At 49.0% G+C, this 19,342-nt stretch overlaps 1 protein-coding gene across 2 annotated transcripts in view; it reads right to left on the reverse strand.

Moving 5' to 3' along the window:
* Positions 1–239: 239 nt before the first annotated feature.
* The window catches only part of LOC140398257 (neuromodulin-like), a 232,277-nt gene continuing 213,174 nt past the window's right edge, over positions 240–19,342 (reverse strand). For both annotated transcript variants that reach the window (XM_072486709.1, XM_072486711.1), the window contains exon 3: positions 240–1,228. In XM_072486709.1, coding sequence (XP_072342810.1) covers positions 1,158–1,228 — 71 coding nt within the window. In that variant the 3' untranslated portion in view covers positions 240–1,157. The remainder of the gene's footprint in view (positions 1,229–19,342) is intronic.

Raw genomic sequence — 19,342 nt, forward strand, 5'->3', positions numbered from 1 at the left:
TTTGGCATGGTAGGTACAGCCAAGGTAGTACGGAACTGGAGGAAAATAGAAAGAATGTTAGTTGTTACATCTGATCATCCATTAGATTGGGAAATGTGTTCGCCCGTCACATAACCTATTCACAGTCAAATCTTCCAGGTGGTATGCACTCCGACAACTTTCTGCATGACTCCCAGAGCGCACCAATATGAGGCAGAGATTCAGCATGAATTGAACGACAGAATCTCAGGATTTTAAAATCTGGGTTGAACATTTTGCATTTATTGAAAATTCCATTACTGGTTAGAAGTTTAAATAGAAAACCCCTCTGTTAGTGTCTGCAATTCGGTTCAGTTTTACTTTTTCTGGGGGTAGGTAAGGGGGAAAAAGAAACTCATGCTTAAAAGCTAAACAAATAAGCCTCCGTCCCTTCAAGGCATTAAGGCAACTCATTGCCCTGTGTACAACAAGTTCATCACAAAAGGTTCCAATTCATGCAGCATGCATACACACTCATTTCTGTTGCTCTATTGTAATCATATCTGTCTCTTGTTTACAAAAAATAGTAACTTGTCTGAAGACTTCAAGGCTGGTGAGAGAGAAAATGAATGACAGTACAAATGAAATTTCCACCTGACAATCAGACCCATCGCTGATTTTGCTGACGGGAAATTCTGATTGACTGGAGCTGGGGGGCCATTATTGTACCGAAGACCAGGCTTCCTACTGCCAATTATTCATAGATTATTCATCTGTAATATCATCTGGGAAGTAAATAAATCCAATCATAATGGCAATATATCAAGCTTCAATCTCCTGGTCGATCTGATATTAGAGTACCAGATCCAGCTCAGCCACAAACTCTAACATCCACATACATGCTCAAAATAAAATGGCCATGGACTATTTGTCCCTGAAATGAAGGGGAGACAACCAAAGATGCAAGGAATGAGGGAGAAGGAATTAAGGAAAGCTATGAGAAAAGGAGCAAAGAAGTGAGAAAGATAGGGATTCAGGGTCAGCGGATCTGCTGACAGGTGGAAATATACAACCTAATCCAGGATAAAGCATTTCGCAAAGAGTACAAATTGGAGAGACTCATTAAATTAATCCTGCACAATATTGTTCCGAGGTTCACTGGAGGTTTTGACAAGTTGTGTCATCGTAGCTCCTGGTCCTCACTGCTCAGGCGCTGCTGCCTCTGCCTCACCTTCTACCTCTTCAGATGCTTTCCCTCCATCTTCAGGGGCTGCGGAAACATTTAGATTTGATTATTAAACAGATTTGATCTCCATTTAACTCTACAGTCAGGTTACTATGTAAGAAATCATAGGGTCCAATTATTTGCAAGAGCATTGCTTGTCTTGTAAAATCATATTGATTTGATCATTGCTGTACTTTTGCTGCCACTTTTCAATCTAAGTGGATGGAAAATTACAGCGAAGTTCATCAGTGATTTCCTATGAGTGATTGGCAACCTCGGCTAGTGAATGGGCCACTTGCATGGCCCTCATTCATCTCAGTGGGCCACGAGATTGAAATCAGGCTTGTCCACTAACCATGACCCCATGAATAAGATTTAATACATCGAATACACGCAAATATCTCATAACAAGTTATAGAAAATGCTTAATCATTTATATATTAATAGAAATATCATCAACTTCAATTGTAAAAACAAAAAAAATAGTTACACTTTGCTCACATAGTCAATGTTGTGGGTGATCGGAATGCACTTCACCTCACTTACCCCTGGTTTTACGTTCGGATCACTTCAGTCACCCCGGTCAGTAAAAAGATCAGCGAGATATGACAACCCTGCCTGTTGGCAACAGTCAACAAAATGTCTCATGGGCTGCTCTTAGAACCCAATGAAATGAAATGAAAATCACTTATTGTCACAAGTAGGCTTCAAATGAAGTTACTGTGAAAAGCCCCCAGTCGCCACATCCCGGCGCCTGTTCGGGGAGGCTGGTACAAGAATTGAACCGTGCTGCTGGCCTGCCTTGGTCTGCTTTCAAAGCCAGCTATTTAGCCCTGTGCTAAACCAGCCCCTATGGGCCACATGTGACCCCCGGGGCCGCAGGTTGCCCACCACTGCACTGGACAGTCTATGAGGGTGAGACTCCATGATCGAAGCAAGTGTTATGGACACCTGGTCAGCTCTCAACAGTGGCTCAGAAGCTGAACCAGAGCCATAAGTTTTTTTTTAAAGATTTAAGATGGTGCGGAAAGATGGATTTGTTCCAGGAGTGATAATATAAGAAATAGGTCTTGGTTATTTTCTAAACAAACTCCACAGTTGCTGCAGTTTCTTTCATTACAACCTGCTGCCTTGTGAGTAGATATCACTCATGTTGTGGCTATTGTCTCTCCTCTTTGATTTCATGCAGCTGATCACTCACTGGTAAACTAGAGTCCTGTGCAATCTGATGCTGGATCTCAGCTTCCTTCCGAATCTGCCTTTCCAGACTAGCTTTCTCTTCCATGTAACCAACACTGATGCTTCCCGCTGGATGAAGTTCCCATTCCAGCTGCTTCCTTGCCTTCAGCTCTCCATTCACTCTGTCAAGGAGCTTTATTTTTCATTTACGTACATCAGCCATATCTGTTCATACCTGTGTTGTCATTAGCGGACTGAGCTGTCTTGGGTATTGTTTAATGGAAACATCATTTAGGATAGCTATATCCTGCGTAATTACTTTTGTACATTACACGTTATCCCCCCACGCAGCTCTATGTGACTGTAATGACTCTTTCAGGTCATTTTGATTTTCCTCCAGAAGGTAATTCAATAATTTATCCCGATTTTTGAATGTTTATTCATTGTTCAATTTAATTTGAGGAATGTCAAATTTAGAATTGTCTGGATTTAACGCTTCTTCCTTAGTTACAATGACTAACACTTCCTCTTTATTTCCTTCTCTATCAAAATAACTTTTTAGCATTAACCTGACACACTCTGTAAATCCTCCTTCTGTCTGGCATTCTTATCAAGTGATTTGCCTCACTTAGTTACCTTTCAATAGAATAAGGCCCATTAAATCTTGCTTTTGATGGTTCCTTGAATCTGGGAATGGGTATCAAAGGTGCTGGTTTGATTACCGCCTGAGGTTAACCTATTACCTGACATGTATGACACAATTCAATTACATCCTTATGCAGTCCAGATCAGTAGATATTTCTTAGTATTTTTGCTCGAGCCTTCCTCACCCCTAAATGACCTCCTACTGGAACATCATACGCTACCTGCAAAACCTTCTTTCTATAACCCACCAGTAATACCACTTGATGAACCTCTGCCCATTTTTCGTCTGCTTGGATATGTAAAGGTCTCCATTTTCTCATTAGTACATTATTTCTAATATAATAACATTCCAGTATACACTCAAATTCCATTTCCGTATATGCTTTCTGGTATAACTTCTTTATCTTTGAATCTCTTTATTGTAATTCAGCCAACTTGCTTGAACTAAAGCCATCTGCTTTGTCCATCACCTGCTCTCGTGCTGTATTACTCCTCTGATCAAACATGGTTTCTGACAATTCATCCACCGCTTGCTCTTTGCCTTGACTAATCATCTGATCAAATATGATTTCTGACACTTGAATCTCATCCTCCCTATCAGCACTCCTCAAGTTCTCTTCCTCCTGTCTCAGTCTGTGCTTTTGTGAATGGGTTACCAAACATTCAGGAAATACTCCCTGATATACCACTCGCCACATCTCTGATGTTTGATTTTCCACTGGCTTTTCAAGCACAATAGGCTTCTCTACTATCTGTTATCCAGTTAAATCATTGCCCAGGATAAATTGTACCTCTGCCAATGCTATTTCTTCTATTATTCCTATTACTACTTCGCCACTCTTCAACAGACTTTTTAACCTTACCTACTGGTCTCACCACCAATCCCACATATCCCTTTTTTGAAACTCTGTTTTCCAAACCATATATCTCCTTATCTCTCAACATTAAAGATTGACTTGCCCCTGTATCTCTTAAAATCCTAATTGCCTTACCTACATTCGGCTCACAAACAAAATCCTTCAGAAGGTCTGGTATATCTGTATCTGCCAGCTTCTGATCTGGTTGTACTCTGTGGCATCCCTTCCACTGGGACAATCGTTTGTTCTGCCACTTTAATATACCCTACTGGCTTCTCCAGTTTTGCCAAGTCTGTCTTCTGAGCACTTCTCGTAAGTCATCAACAAGGCGACTTCCCATGTCCAGCTTTATTACAATGAAACCACTTGAGTTTTCTCATCTTGCAACCACTATAATTTCCTTTTTACTCTGTGGCAAACTCTCCTTAACATCACAATCTCCTCTGCATGGACCCCCTGTGACCTTCTCATGTTTCCAGTTTCTATCCTTTGTAGATTTAAATTGACGTTGGACACTAACCTTTGCTTTATGCACAAATTCAAAAGAGTCAGCCATTTCTGCGGCTTGTCTAGCCGTTTTAACTCTCTGCTCTTCCACATGAGTTCTCACTACTGCGGGAAGTGAATCTTTAAATTCCTTCAAAATAATCATTTCCCTACTAAACCTTTGACTTGGAAGCATTTCTTCTTCCTCTAGACCTTCTTCAGCTCCTGCCTTTAACTTCAATCTTTGGAGCTGTTGCTCTCTTCGCAGTGCCAGTGTCCAAAGTTCAAATTGTCTGCCTTTCCTTTGCTTCTGCCATAGCCAATCTCTCTCTCTTCCTTTGCTAATCTTTCCTTTTCTATTTTAATCTTATTCCTTTCCATTTCCCTTTGAAAAACCCTCTCTTTTTCATTGGCTTCATTTCCTATCTCCATTTCTCTCAGTTTTTGCTGCATTTCCAATACTTTAATTTTTAATTGGATTCGAGCAAATTCTAATTGATCATCATTTTACTTGGCTGATTGCCCACTCCTGTTTATGCAAAAGACAGAGCCATGTGATTGATATGCAACTGACTTTCCATTGATAGACAAAGAGGCCATCACACTCTGCAATGGGCTAACAGCTGATCAAGCAGGATGGTCCCAAAGAACAATGGATCTGAGGCATCCTGTGTATTCCCACTAACAAGTTTAAGCCTGACCGGGACAATGTAACTCGGCCAGGTGTTGGCGTTTCCCTCTGACTCTGCGCTAGCAGGTTTTTTTTCCCTCAGTTTGTTTAACCCCTAAATTGCCTGTTGCATTGGGTCTCAGTTTTGGACACAGTTTCCTAATATCTCCCTCACATGACACAAGCATTCGGAAATTCAGCCCCTTGATTTCTGACAGTGCCACTGGGTACCAGTCACACTGCTGTGCTTCACTCAGCAGCTATTGTTCATGCAGGAACCCAGAGAACGAGGACCTGCTTTACAGACTGTGAATGCCCACAGCCCAGATTGGACTAGATGAAAATGAGTGGTAATCAGTTTTGACAAAATCAGTGCAATGGCATACTGGATGTGGAGAAGACATCTAAAATCGCAACATCAATTTCCAGAAATAAAAACTGGAAATAGAAAGTTCGTCAGTCCATGATCCCAAAAAACCTAAGAATGTTTGAAACCTCAATATCAGAAACAGTCGCCATAGCAAGGCCTGGAATTTGTGGAGGTTTAAGCAATGAACTGCATCATAGCCCCAATAAAACTGACCATAACTTCAGGACTTAAAGCAAATGTGGAAATTCTGAAGTTGCAGTTTGTCAATCAGTGCTCCAGCATGGATGGCGATTGGACCCCCTTTTGCCTGCTCCTCCCCCCCCTTCCCCGGGGCCACAATCACTAAAACCAGCTCATGTGGCACAAACTTCCCCTTGTTCACTCTCACGTCACTGTTTCAAATCCTATAAAAAGTTACACCATATTCACTGAGGTATAACTTGGATTTTGGATTTTAGACATGATCAGAATAATAACTGTAGCATAAAGGAGGGTTAATGTGGGCCTGAGTATAGTACCACCCGCACAGAGATGTAAGAGAGCACGTGACACCCACCCAGGGTCAGTTGAATGTTGGACAGAGCCGTGAAGAAGGTAAGTTTAATGAAGCGAGGGGAGTCCGGTGAGTTTCTTAAAAGACTTTTATTTAGCAGCAACATTACCTACAAGGGGCTCAGTTACACTTCACCTGGTCCGCTCTCCTTTCTAATCGGCTCTACAGTGGCCAACCATTTGTACTAGTGCTGGGTAAGCTACCGTACCCACAGCATGGGAACTCACAGTTCCAATGAGCACGGGGAAACAATCATCCCTCGCTGGTTGAGTCCCGTGCAGGTTATTACAGTAAGAGAGGTGCAGAGGAATTACTTTCTCCAGTGGGGGAAAATCAAAAGCAAAGAAGCATAGTCCGAGAATTAGATCCAGGAGGAAAATCAGGAAGCACGTTTCTGAAAAAAGGTTCATGTGGATTTGGGTGAACTCTCTCATTCCTGAGAGGCTGTGGATGCTAGGGGTCAATTTTGACTTTTACAACTGAGATTGATGGATTTAGGTTTATAATAATAATCTATATTATCACAAGTAGGCTTACATTAACACTGCAATGAAGTTACTGTGAAAAGCACCTAGTCGCCACACTCCGGCGCCTGTTCGGGTACACAGAGGGAGAATTCAAAATGGCCGATTTACCTATCCGCACGTCTTTTGGGACTGTGGGAGGAAACTGGAGCACCCGGAGGAAACCCACACAGACACGGGGCGAACATGCAGACTCTGCACAGACAGTGACCCAAGCTGCGAATCGAACCTGGGACGCTGGCGCTGTGAAGCAACAGTGCTAACCACTGTGCTACCATGCTGCCCTTAGTGAGGGTATCGAGGAGAAAGAGCATATGGAGGCAAATGGAGTTGAAGGGGTCGGGACCAGCTATGCTTTAATTAAATGGCGGAGTAGGGCTAAGGAACTGAATGACATACACCTGTTCCTATTTTAACAAAGCTGTAGGTCTGTTTGTTGAGTGTCAGTCAATTTTCTAATTTCCTACTGTACCACTGACTTGCTGATGGTGGGAGTGTTGAGGCAGTTGAAATGTTCGTGTTGAAACAATAGTCACAGCATCACCACCATCTGGAGAATGTTGGTACTGCAGGCACTGTTGCTTGGCAACTGACATTAAAAAAGAGCTTAGAATCCTCAGAACATCACAAAATGCTTTATAATCAATAAATTACTTTTGAAATGTCATCCCCGCTGTATTTAGGCCAACATAGCAGACGATCTGCACGCAGGAATTGCATATAAATGGCAAAAAGAAGTGGCCTGATAACCATCATAAATTCCTTGGGCCTGCTCCCGATCAGCCAGCTTCACTTTGGCGGATGATCGGTGAAACCTCAGATATGAATATATGGGCTTCCAGTGCAAAGTCAGCAGAACTCCCTGAGGAATTGATGGTGTCGGTTGAGGGAGGAGCTGTCTGGAAGCCAAGAGAACGGCCAACCCGTCTTCAAATAGTGCTCTGGGATTGTTCAGATATCCATCTGACCAGACATTGAGATGCTTCCTGCTTATCTGAAGAACACCATCCCCAACAATGTCACACTCTTCAGTACAGTATTGACCTTGAAAGATGTATTTAGTTGAGGTCTTGTGACGCAGTGGGTACTGTCCCTTCCTCCGAGCCAGAAGCTCTGGGTTCGAGTCCCACACCAGGACCTGATGACCAAGGAAGATGCGTTCATAATACGGTCAAACAGGCTGAGTGTCAACCTGAAAATCCTTCCAACCCGCCAATCTCTGGCGGTGAGAGAGGGAGAGATCCTGGTCAACCACGCTTGATGTGGAGTGGCACCCCACAAGCTATAAGCCCCTGGCGATAGACCAGCGGCCTGTTACAGGAATTACTAGCTATGGAAACAGATGAAAGACTGCTTTTGTGCACCACTAGGTACAGGAAGAGATTGGAAGATGATTATGTATTTAAGTCTGTGAGCTATGGATTGCAGTGCGCCATTTTTCTTTGGATTAGGAAACGAAAGGTCCAATATGAGCTGGGTCTTCCGTACACTAATTCTGTGTCAGGTACGTGTTCCAGACCATATCGGTTAGGATGACAAGTAGTCATTTGGGCGTCTTTCGGACCATAGCCTATTTAAATCAGGGGCCGACGGTCCATTTGCTCTGTAAGCAGTAATCACCAAACGAATGACCTTTTAAAGAGATAGTGAGCAGCTGGGAACAGGAAGATAAGTAACAATATTTTTATTCACCTGGATGTGGAGTCCATTGGAGCAGGAGCTCTCCTCCAAGCACCACACTCAAACTCCGGTTCTGCTGGCCTACTTTCACTTTGCCTCATACCCTCACCCAGCCAATTTTCCAGCTATCCTATCTGGATATCATCCCCAAACCCTTATCTCCCTCAATGGCAACTGCCGTCCACTGTTCACCAGTAACATTGCTCATGTGGAGGACCCGCAAGCTCACTTAGAGATCGGGGCATCCTTTCAAAATTGAGGCCTGATTGGGGTGAGTTCAGTTATTTTGTGAGTTTCCAATCTCAGTCTGTTTGGAAGCCTATTCAGAACTGAAGCATCTCTCAGGATAGTCATTAATTTTAATTTTAATGGTCAGTTCAAAAGTGAAGTTAAATGTCGCAACAAATATTTAAATAAACAAAATATTGCAGATGCTGGAATCTGAGATGACGGGTGCAATTTACCCGAATGAGCAGAGAGAGTGGCGCAGCGGACAATTAGCTGGGTGTTTCCTGACGCGCGGAGCGCCGTGAAACACCAGGCTATCGAACAGCTATTCGGGTCCCAGTGATGAAAATAATTTCATCCCCAGTGATGAAAATAATTCTAAGTGTAGGCTTAACTGGTGAGAAACTCCCCAGGGCCCAAAAAGTGACTTCAGCAGGGAATGTGCGCCTGAGTCCGCAATCAGCTCATGGTTTCTGCACTGAGGAGCTCCGTAGCCCCACACGCACACACTCGCAGTGCACCATTCCCGTCCCGATCAATGTCGCGTAAAAAATGTCAGCTTGGCACCTGAGCAGTGCCAGCCTGACACCCTGGCAGTGTCCCTGCCGGCTGGCAGCACCACCCGGCACATTGGCAGTGCCAGGGTGCCGGGATGGAATTACCAGTGTGCCCTTCTGGCACCAGCAGTGCCAGAGTGCCACCCTGCCCAGAGAGCAAGCACCTGAGGGCCTCCAATCTCCTGGGTGACAGGGGCACTGCCAGGGTGCTAGGTTGGCCATTTCCCACACTGTGGATCACTGTGCGGGTGCAGGGTGGGTTTGAGGTCCTCCTTATCGGTGAATTGGGGCTTGGTGGGTTCGGGGCTCACGAGAGATTGGGATGCCATTTAAAAATAGTGTCCTGATCTCCTTCTACATTGAGGAGTTCCAGCGAGCAGAGCTCCCCAGTGCAGAAAACGGGACTAAGTGTGGCCTCGGCCACGCATTCCTTGCTGTGGCCCCCAATCTACCTGAATAGCTGTTCGATAGCCTGGTGTTTCTCAGCACTCCGAGTGCCAGGAAACACCCAGCTAATTGTCCGCTGCGCCACTCTCTCTGCCCATTCGGGTAAATTGCACCCGTCATCTCAGATTCCAGCATCTGCAATATTTTGTTTCTTTAAATATTTGTCGCAACATTTAACTTCACTTTTGAACTGAGCATTAAAATTAAAATTAATGACTATCCTGAGGGATACTTCAGCTCTGAACTAGACTTCTAAACAGACTGAGATTAGAAACTCACTAAGGAACTGAACTCATCCCCCCCCACTCTTGCAGGTTCCCAAAAAGGGGAGAAGGTGACATAGTGAGTATTGTCACTGGATGATTAATCCAGAGACCCTGGGTAAGATCTTGGGTCCAGGGTTCAAATCACATCACGGTGGAATTTAGAATTCAATTAATTTTTAAAATCAAGAATTGAAAATTAGTCTCAGTAATTGTGACGGTGGCAACAAAGTTATAACAAGAACCAGCTATAACCCCTGGGGAAACGGGCAGGCGGAGAGGGAGAACGGGACGGTCTGCAGGGCCGTCCAGCTGGCCCTACGGTCCAGAAATCCCCCGGCCTCCCGCTGGCAGGAGGTCCTCCCCGATGCACTGCACTCCATTTCGTCGCTCCGATGCACTGCGACTAACGACACACCCCATGAACGTCTCTTCGCCTTCCCCAGGAAGTCCACATCCGAGGTGTCGCTTCCGACTTGGCTCGCAGCTCCAGGGCCCATACTCCTCCGTAAGCACGTACGACTCCACAAGGCGGACCCATTGGTTGAAAGGGTGCAGTTACTCCACGCTAAACCCCAGTATGCCTATGTAGCATACCCCGACAGCCGCCAGGATACTTTCTCCCTCAGGGACCTGGCACCAGCAGGTTCCCCCCACACACCCCTCTGGCCCGGCGCCACCCTCCCCTCCCCGGCGCACCCAGCAGCAACCCCCCGGGACCTCCCCCTGCCCACGCCCGAGGATGAGGAGGATTTAGGCACGTTCCCGGAGTCACCAAGGACCAGACCGGCACCAGAATCGCCGCCACCACTGCGTCGCTCCCAACCTCAGATCAAGGCTTCGGACCGGCTAAACCTGTAATTGGTCCGGGACTGTTAAAGCACCATGTACTGGACTCCAAACTTTTTTTGCCTCTGTATATTAAAACTTGTTCTGTATATAGTTCTCCGCCACCCCCGCCGGACTCAATTTTAACAGGGGGTGAATGTGGTAATCACCCAGTAGGCGGAGTATAAATATGTGTTCTCCCCATACAGCAGCTATTTCGCCAGCTGCTGTAGGAGGCCACACATCTTAGTGTAATAAAGCCTCAGTTGTATTCAACTCTCATCTTTGTGCAATTGATCGTGCATCATGCGACGTAGCCGAGGATGGCCAGGCGGGTTGGGCGGAAGAAGCATTTCTCTCTATTATAAGTGAGATTCAGGAGTTTCGCGGTGTGGAGGAAGCACCGGAGGTTCTCGTCATGGTCCTGCTGGTCATGGCCGCAGATGGTGACGTTGTCTAGGTATGGGAATGTGGCCCGCAGCACGTACTGGTCAACCATTCGGACCATTTCCCTTTGGAAGACCGAGACCCCGTTGGTGATGCCGAAGGGAACCCAGCGGAAGTGATGGAAGCGGCCATCTGCCTCGAAGGCAGTGTACTGGTGGACCTCCGGGCGGATAGGGAGTTGGTGGTATGCAGACTTCAAGTCGACTGTAGAGAAGACTCGATACTGCGCAATCTGATTGACCATGTCAGATATGCGGGGAGGGGGTACGCAACGAGCTGCGTGTACCGGTTGATGGTCTGCCTATAATCGATGACCATCCGGTGCTTCACCACAGTCTTGATGACTACCACTTGGGCTCTCCAGGGGCTGTTACTAGCCTCAATAATCCCCTCTCACAGGAGTCACTGGATCTCCGACCTGTTAAAGGCCCTGTCCTGGGCACTGTAACGTCTGCTTCTAATAGCGACGGGCTTACAGTCCGGGGTGAGGTTTGTGAAGAGGGAGGTTGGGGCGACCTGAAGGGTCGCGAGGCTACAGATGGTGAGGGGGGGGCAAAGGTCCGTTGAACTTTAAGGTAAGGCTCTGGAAATGGCACTGGAGGTATAGGGCCGCGTAGAGATGGGGGAGGACGTAGAGCTTAAAGTTGGTGTACTCTACGTCTTGCACAGTAAGGGTCGCAACACAATACCCCCGGATTTCTACTGCGTGGGATCTGGAAGCCAGGGAGATTTTCTGGGTCGCGGGTAGGATGGGGAGGGAGCAGCGCCTTACCGCACCTGGGTGTATGAAGCTGTCTGTGCTCCCGGAGTCGAAAGGGCAGGCCGTCTCGTGCCCATTGATCCGGACGGTCATCGTGGACTTCGTGAGGTGGTGCGACCGGGACTGGTCGAGTGTGCGGAGGCGAGTGTCGGAAGGCGGTCAGTAGGCGGGTCGGAGTTAGCGTCGGCCAGCGTACGGTCGGGCGAGCTGGGCTCCCGGGAGGCTGCGGAGTGGTCCCAAGATGGCGGCCCCCATGTGTCGCACATGGCTGGTGAGGTGCAAGATGGCGTCCAAGATGGCGGCTCCCGTGGGTCGCACGTGGCAGGTGAGGTGCAAGATGGCATCCAAGATGGCGGTCCCCGTGGGTCGCACGTGTCGGGCGAAATTAAAGATGGCGGCACCCACGGGTCGCACATGGCGTGTGGAACGGCAGCTGGGGGCAGCCCCGACAGGCAGCAGGCAGCGCTGCTGGGCCTAGATTTAGGTGAAGATCGGGCCTGGCAGGCTTTTGCAAAATGGCCCTTCTTCCCACAGCCGTTACAAGTTGCGTTCCGTGCCGGGCAGCATTGTTGTGGGTGATTACTCTGGCCGCAAAAGTAGCACTTCGGGCCTCCGGCATTGGCGGGCTGCTGCGCGACGCAGGCTTGTGTCGCACTCGGGTCGGTTAATGGCTGTGCCCACGAGGCCCACGAGGGTGCCGCGCGGTTGGAGGTGTAGGCCCCCATGTTCTGAGACGCCACCTCCAGCAAGTTGGAGAGTTGTACTGTCTCTGGGCGGCCGAGTGTCCCCCCTTCTAATAATCGCTGGCGGATATAGTTAGTGTTCATGCCCGCAACGTAAGCGTCTCTGATCAGCAGCTCCGCGAGCTGGGTAGCCGATGTCGCCTGACAGTCGCAGTTCCAGCAGAGGATGCGCAGGGCATGCAGGAATTCTGCGAGTGATTCCCCAGGGCATTGCCGTCTCGTGGCGAGGAGGTGCCTAGCATCTACCTGGTTAACGAATTCCACGTATTGTCCTTTAAGCAGCGTTATCGCTTGCGCATACGAGGGGGTGTCCCTGATGAGAGGAAAGATCCTTGGGCTCACCCGTGCGTGGAGGATATGCTTATTCTGGAGGTCTGTGAAGTCTTCATTGAAGGATGCGAGGTACGCCTCGAAGCAGCTTAGCCAGTGTTCAAATGTTACTGCAGCGTCGGCTGCTTGTGGATCCAATTCCAAGCGATCAGGCTTGAGTGATGAGTTCATCTTGAGAAGGTTAGTGTATTAAATTGATATACCATCAATAACACATGACGAGTGATGAACGTGACTGAGGCTTTCATACACTAAACAGCAAGCCTCCTGCCTCTGGACCCGAACTGGGTCCGGAGGCGGAGACTTGCCACTTTTATACAGAAGCCCAAGGGGAAGAACCACAGGCGGAGCCAGCCTGGACAAGCCCAGGCATGTACAATACAGTACAATACATATAATGCAATAGCATAGTTTACCACAATGTAGGGAACACTGCAGCTAATTTGGGACACAAACTCCCACAAACAGCAAATGCAACACTGACCAGATAATCTGTGATGTTGACTAAAGGGTAAATAATGGCCAGGCCAGTGGGAATACCTCCCCTGTTCTTCTTCAAATTAGTGGCAAGGGATCTTTTATACCCACCCAAGCAGACAGGTGGGGCCTCAGTTTGACATCTCAGCTGGAGGATGGCACCTCCAACAATGCTGTTTTCCCCCTGCACGTCACTGGACTGTCATCCTCGATTCTTGTGCTCAGGTCTTGAGGGTGGGGTTTGAACCCAAAACCTTGGGCTCAAAATTGAGAATGCAGCCAACCGAGCCGCACCTGACACGCCAAATTCCCCAGGCGCCTCACAGGAGTGTTGTCAGATGGGATTGATGGTACTGAGGCACATCAGGAGATGTTAAGACAGGTGACTGAAAGCTTGGTCAAAAATAAAGAAAGAGCATCTTAAAGGAGATTAGCAAGGCCGAGAAGTGGACAGCTTTAGAAAGGGAATTCCAGAGCTCAAGGCCGCGAATGCTGGGATAATGAAAGTCAGGCAGGAACAAGATGCCAGAATTGGAGGAGTGCAGGGATCTCTGTAGGGTGGTCAGGCATCTAGTTGAGTGCCAGACTGCCCACTGGCCTGTACCAGATGACTTTATGTCTGGTCTTTTGTGATTTTGGTGCATTGTGATGGAGCACCAGAAGGGGCCTATACCCTCCTTTCTCTGCCTGCAGCAGCCTGAAAGAAAATGGCACCAAAAATAGGAGGGTTTTCATATTTTTACCCTCCCACCGACCTCTTGAACTGGGTTGAATCTCCATGTATAATGATGTCACCCCCACGTGTAGGAACAGTGTCTAAATTGCCTCCAGCAGTGGCCATCCTAGATCTCTGAAGATTGTAGGCCAGAGGAAGTTACAGAGATAAGGAAGTGTGAGCCCACAGAGCGATTTGAAAACTAGGTTCAGCAAAGAATACCTGTGCTGTCTCTATCCAACAGGAGCATGCGCTGCTCTTTTACTGTCAGTGATTCTGATATAAGATGCAGTGGAATTTCTTCAAACAGGACCAATTATTCCCATGGGTTCTGCAATGCTTTCAGCTGATCACCCGCTATAAGTTTGTAATAGTGACATCTGATCATGAAGATGTGAAAACCTCTGGATCTGTCTGTTTAACTTGTTTAATTTGGAAACATGAATTCATTTTTTTTTAAATTAATTCTGGAAACAGTTTCTTGTTAAATGCCGTCCTTGAGTGCAAGTGTAGGTGGTATATGTAGGTGTTATATTGAAGCAACTGGTGTGCAGGTTAATTAGTTCTATTGTGACAAACAAGTGAGAAGAAAATTTGACATCCGTTTGAAAAATATGACATTTGGCATCTAGTTTTTCTTCAAAAATTATTCAGTCACATCATTCCAAACTTGCACTACCTGGCCTAGAAATGGATAAATTAGCAATTAGCAGTTCCCCCACATGTGATGTTGGATACTTGGGCACTTTGTTATTAGATGGCGCTGTCCAGTTTGCTGTCCCTTCACCCTTTCAGATCGTCCAGATGCACTTGAAATCACCGACTGGATTGAATGGATTGACTCTCGCCGGAGCAGAAGTGGGAGCTGCTGAAGAATGACCAGCCACTCACTGCTTGAGCCATGGTAATTAACCTAAGGGAAGCATTTTTGTGCATTGCGTCTGCAATCAGAAGACCCATCACTTCCTTAACTTCAGACATGGTGAGGTGGCCTCCTTGCAGCACAATACGGAGGTCAGAGGAGCAGGAATTGTTTCCTCCAACCTGATTGATGGCCCACGGGACCATCCTCACGATCATTGGTTGCAGGAGATAAGGCTGTGGTGTCCCACATCCCGCAAAAAGAGCAAGTCACCTTTGACCTTGGCAATCCAAGGTTGAAACACATCACATAGTAGACTTAATGCTACACACATTAATGAAACCAATCTTTAGACCCATTTTAAAGCTGTTTTTCACTTATCAGATTGAAAAAGTGACCTAGACCTGGGGTTGTGCTGGTAACAATCACTGCTCCCAGTTACCTGCACCTGGGGCTGTGTTGGGGACTTCAGTGCTCCCAGTTACCTGCACCTGGGGTTGTGTTGGGGACTTCACTGCTCTCAGTTACCTGCACCTGGGGCTGTGTTGGGGACTTCAGTGCTCCCAGTTACCTGCACCTGGGGTTGTGTTGGGGACTTCAGTGCTCCCAGTTACCTATAGCTGGGGTTGTGTTGGGGACTTCACTGCTCCCAGTTACCTATAGCTGGGGTTGTGTTGGGGACTTCACTGCTCCCAGTTATCTAGAGCTCGGGTTGTGTTGGGGACTTCACTGCTCTCAGTTATCTAGAGCTGGGATTGTGCTGGGGACTTCACTGCTCCCAGTTACCTGGACCTGGGGTTGTGTTGGGGACTTCACTGCTCTCAGTTACCTGGACCTGGGGTTGTGTTGGGGACTTCACTGCTCTCAGTTATCTAGAGCTCGGGTTGTGTTGGGGACTTCACTGCTCCCAGTTACCTGGACCTGGGGTTGTGCTGGGGTCCTCACTGCTCCCAGTTACCTGGACCTGGGGTTGTGTTGGGGACTTCACTGCTCCCAGTTACCTGGACCTGGGGTTGTGTTGGGGACTTCACTGCTCTCAGTTATCTAGAGCTGGGGTTGTGCTGGGGACTTCACTGCTCCCAGTTACCTGGACCTGGGGTTGTGCTGGGGTCCTCACTGCTCCCAGTTACCTATAGCTGGGGTTGTGTTGGGGACTTCACTGCTCTCAGTTATCTAGAGCTGAGGTTGTGCTGGGGACTTCACTGCTCCCAGTTACCTGGACCTGGGGTTGTGTTGGGGACTTCACTGCTCTCAGTTACCTGGACCTGGGGTTGTGTTGGGGACTTCACTGATCTCAGTTATCTAGAGCTCGGGTTGTGTTGGGGACTTCACTGCTCCCAGTTACCTGGACCTGGGGTTGTGTTGGGGACTTCATGCTCTCAGTTACCTGGACCTGGGTTTGTGCTGGGGACTTCACTGCTCCCAGTTCCCTGGACCTGGGGTTGTGTTGGGGACTTCACTGCTCTCAGTTATCTAGAGCTGGGGTTGTGCTGGGGACTTCACTGCTCCCAGTTACCTGGACCTGGGGTTGTGCTGGGGTCCTCACTGCTCCCAGTTACCTAGAACTGGGGATGTGCTGGGGTCCTCACTGCTCCCACTTACCTGGACCTGGGGTTGTGCTGGGGACTTCACTGCTCCCAATAACCTGGACCTGGGGTTGTGCTGGTGACTTCACTGCTCCCAGTTACCTGGACCTGGGGTTGTGTTGGGGACTTCACTGCTCGCAGTTACCTGAACCTGGGGTTGTGCTGGTGACTTCACTGCTCCCAGTAACCTGGACCTGGGGTTGTGCTGGGTACTTCACTGCTCCCAGTTACCTGGACCTGGGGTTGTGCTGGGGACTTCACTGCTCCCAGTTACCTGGACTTGGGGTTGTGCTGGGGACTTCATTGCTCCCAGTTACCTGGACCTGGGGTTGTGCTGGGTACTTCACTGCTCCCAGTTACCTGGACCTGGGGTTGTGCTGGGGACTTCACTGCTCCCAGTTACCTGGACCTGGGTTTGTGCTGGTGACTTCACTGCTCCCAGTTACCTGGACCTGGGGTTGTGTTGGGGACTTCACTGCTCTCAGTTACCTGGAGCTGGGGTTGTGTTGGGGACTTCACTGCTCTCAGTTACCTAGAGCTGGGATTGTGCTGGTGACTTCACTGCTCCCAGTTACCTGGACTTGGGGTTGTGCTGGGGACTTCATTGCTCCCAGTTACCTGGACCTGGGGTTGTGCTGGTGACTTCATTGCTCCCAGTTACCTGGACCTGGGGTTGTGCTGGTGACTTCACTGCTCCCAGTTACCTAGAACTGGGGTTGTGTTGGGGACTTCACTGCTCCCAGTTACCTGGACCTGGGGTTGTGCTGGGGTCCTCACTTCTCCCAGTTACTTGGAGCTGGGGTTGTGCTGGGGACTTCACTGCTCTCAGTTACCTAGAGCTGGGGTTGTGCTGGGGACTTCACTGCTCCCGGTTACTTGGAGCTGGGGTTGTGTTGGGGACTTCACTGCTGCCAGTTACCTGGACCTGGGGTTGTGCTGGGGACTTCACTGCTCCCAGTTACCTGGACCTGGGGTTGTGTTGGGGACTTCACTGCTCCCAGTTACCTGGACCTGGGTTTGTGCTGGAGACTTCACTGCTCCCAGTTACCTGGACCTGGGGTTGTGTTGGGGACTTCACTGCTCCCAGTTACCTGGACCTGGGGTTGTGCTGGAGACTTCACTGCTCCCAGTTACCTGGACCTGGGGTTGTGTTGGGGACTTCACTGCTCTCAATTACCTGGACCTGGGGTTGTGTTGGGGACTTCACTGCTCCCAGTTACCTGGAGCTGGGGTTGTGTTGGGGACTTCACTGCTCTCAGTTCCCTAAAGCTGGGGTTGTGCTGGGGACTTCACTGCTCCCAGTTACCTGGACCTGTGGTTGTGCTGGGGTCCTCACTGCTCCCACTTACCTGGACCTGGGGTTGTGTTGGGGACTTCACTGCTCTCAGTTACCTGGACCTGGGGTTGTGTTGGGGACTTCACTGCTCTCAGTTACCTGGAGCTGGGGTTGTGCTGGTGACTTCACTGCTCTCAGTTCCCTAAAGCTGGGGTTGTGCTGGGGACTTCACTGCTCCCAGTTACCTGGACCTGGGGTTGTGTTGGGGACTTCACTGCTCTCAGTTACCTGGACCTGGGGTTGTGCTGGGGACTTCACTGCTCTCAGTTACCTGGAGCTGGGGTTGTGTTGGGGACTTCACTGCTCCCAGGTACCTGGACGTTGGGTTGTGTTGGGGACTTCACTGCTCCCAGTTATCTAGAGCTGGGGTTGTGCTGGTGACTTCACTGCTCCCAGTTACCTGGACCTGGGGTTGTGTTGGGGACTTCACTGCTCTCAGTTACCTGGAGCTGGGGTTGTGTTGGGGACTTCACTGCTCTCAGTTACCTAGAGCTGGGATTGTGCTGGTGACTTCACTGCTCCCAGGTACCTGGACCTGGGGTTGTGTTGGGGACTTCACTGCTCTCAGTTATCTGGACCTGGGTTTGTGCTGGTGACTTCACTGCTCCCAGTTACCTGGACCTGGGGTTGTGTTGGGGACTTCACTGCTCTCAGTTATCTAGAGCTGGGGTTGTGTTGGGGACTTCACTGCTCTCAGTTATCTAGAGCTGGGGTTGTGCTGGTGACTTCACTGCTCTCAGTTCCCTGGACCTGTGGTTGTGCTGGGAACTTCACTGCTCTCAGTTACCTGGACCTGGGGTTGTGTTGGGGACTTCACTGCTCCCAGTTACCTGGACCTGGGGTTGTGCTGGAGACTTCACTGCTCCCAGTTACCTGGACCTGGGGTTGTGTTGGGGACTTCACTGCTCTCAATTACCTGGACCTGGGGTTGTGTTGGGGACTTCACTGCTCCCAGTTACCTGGAGCTGGGGTTGTGTTGGGGACTTCACTGCTCTCAGTTCCCTAAAGCTGGGGTTGTCCTGGGGACTTCACTGCTCCCAGTTACCTGGACCTGTGGTTGTGCTGGGGTCCTCACTGCTCCCACTTACCTGGACCTGGGGTTGTGTTGGGGACTTCACTGCTCTCAGTTACCTGGACCTGGGGTTGTGTTGGGGACTTCACTGCTCTCAGTTACCTGGAGCTGGGGTTGTGCTGGTGACTTCACTGCTCTCAGTTCCCTAAAGCTGGGGTTGTGCTGGGGACTTCACTGCTCCCAGTTACCTGGACCTGGGGTTGTGTTGGGGACTTCACTGCTCTCAGTTACCTGGACCTGGGGTTGTGCTGGGGACTTCACTGCTCTCAGTTACCTGGAGCTGGGGTTGTGTTGGGGACTTCACTGCTCCCAGGTACCTGGACTTGGGGTTGTGTTGGGGACTTCACTGCTCCCAGTTATCTAGAGCTGGGGTTGTGCTGGTGACTTCACTGCTCCCAGTTACCTGGACCTGGGGTTGTGTTGGGGACTTCACTGCTCTCAGTTACCTGGAGCTGGGGTTGTGTTGGGGACTTCACTGCTCTCAGTTACCTAGAGCTGGGATTGTGCTGGTGACTTCACTGCTCCCAGGTACCTGGACCTGGGG

Source organism: Scyliorhinus torazame, chromosome 21 (genome assembly GCF_047496885.1).
Source record: "Scyliorhinus torazame isolate Kashiwa2021f chromosome 21, sScyTor2.1, whole genome shotgun sequence".
Classification (NCBI taxonomy): Eukaryota; Metazoa; Chordata; class Chondrichthyes; order Carcharhiniformes; family Scyliorhinidae; genus Scyliorhinus; species Scyliorhinus torazame.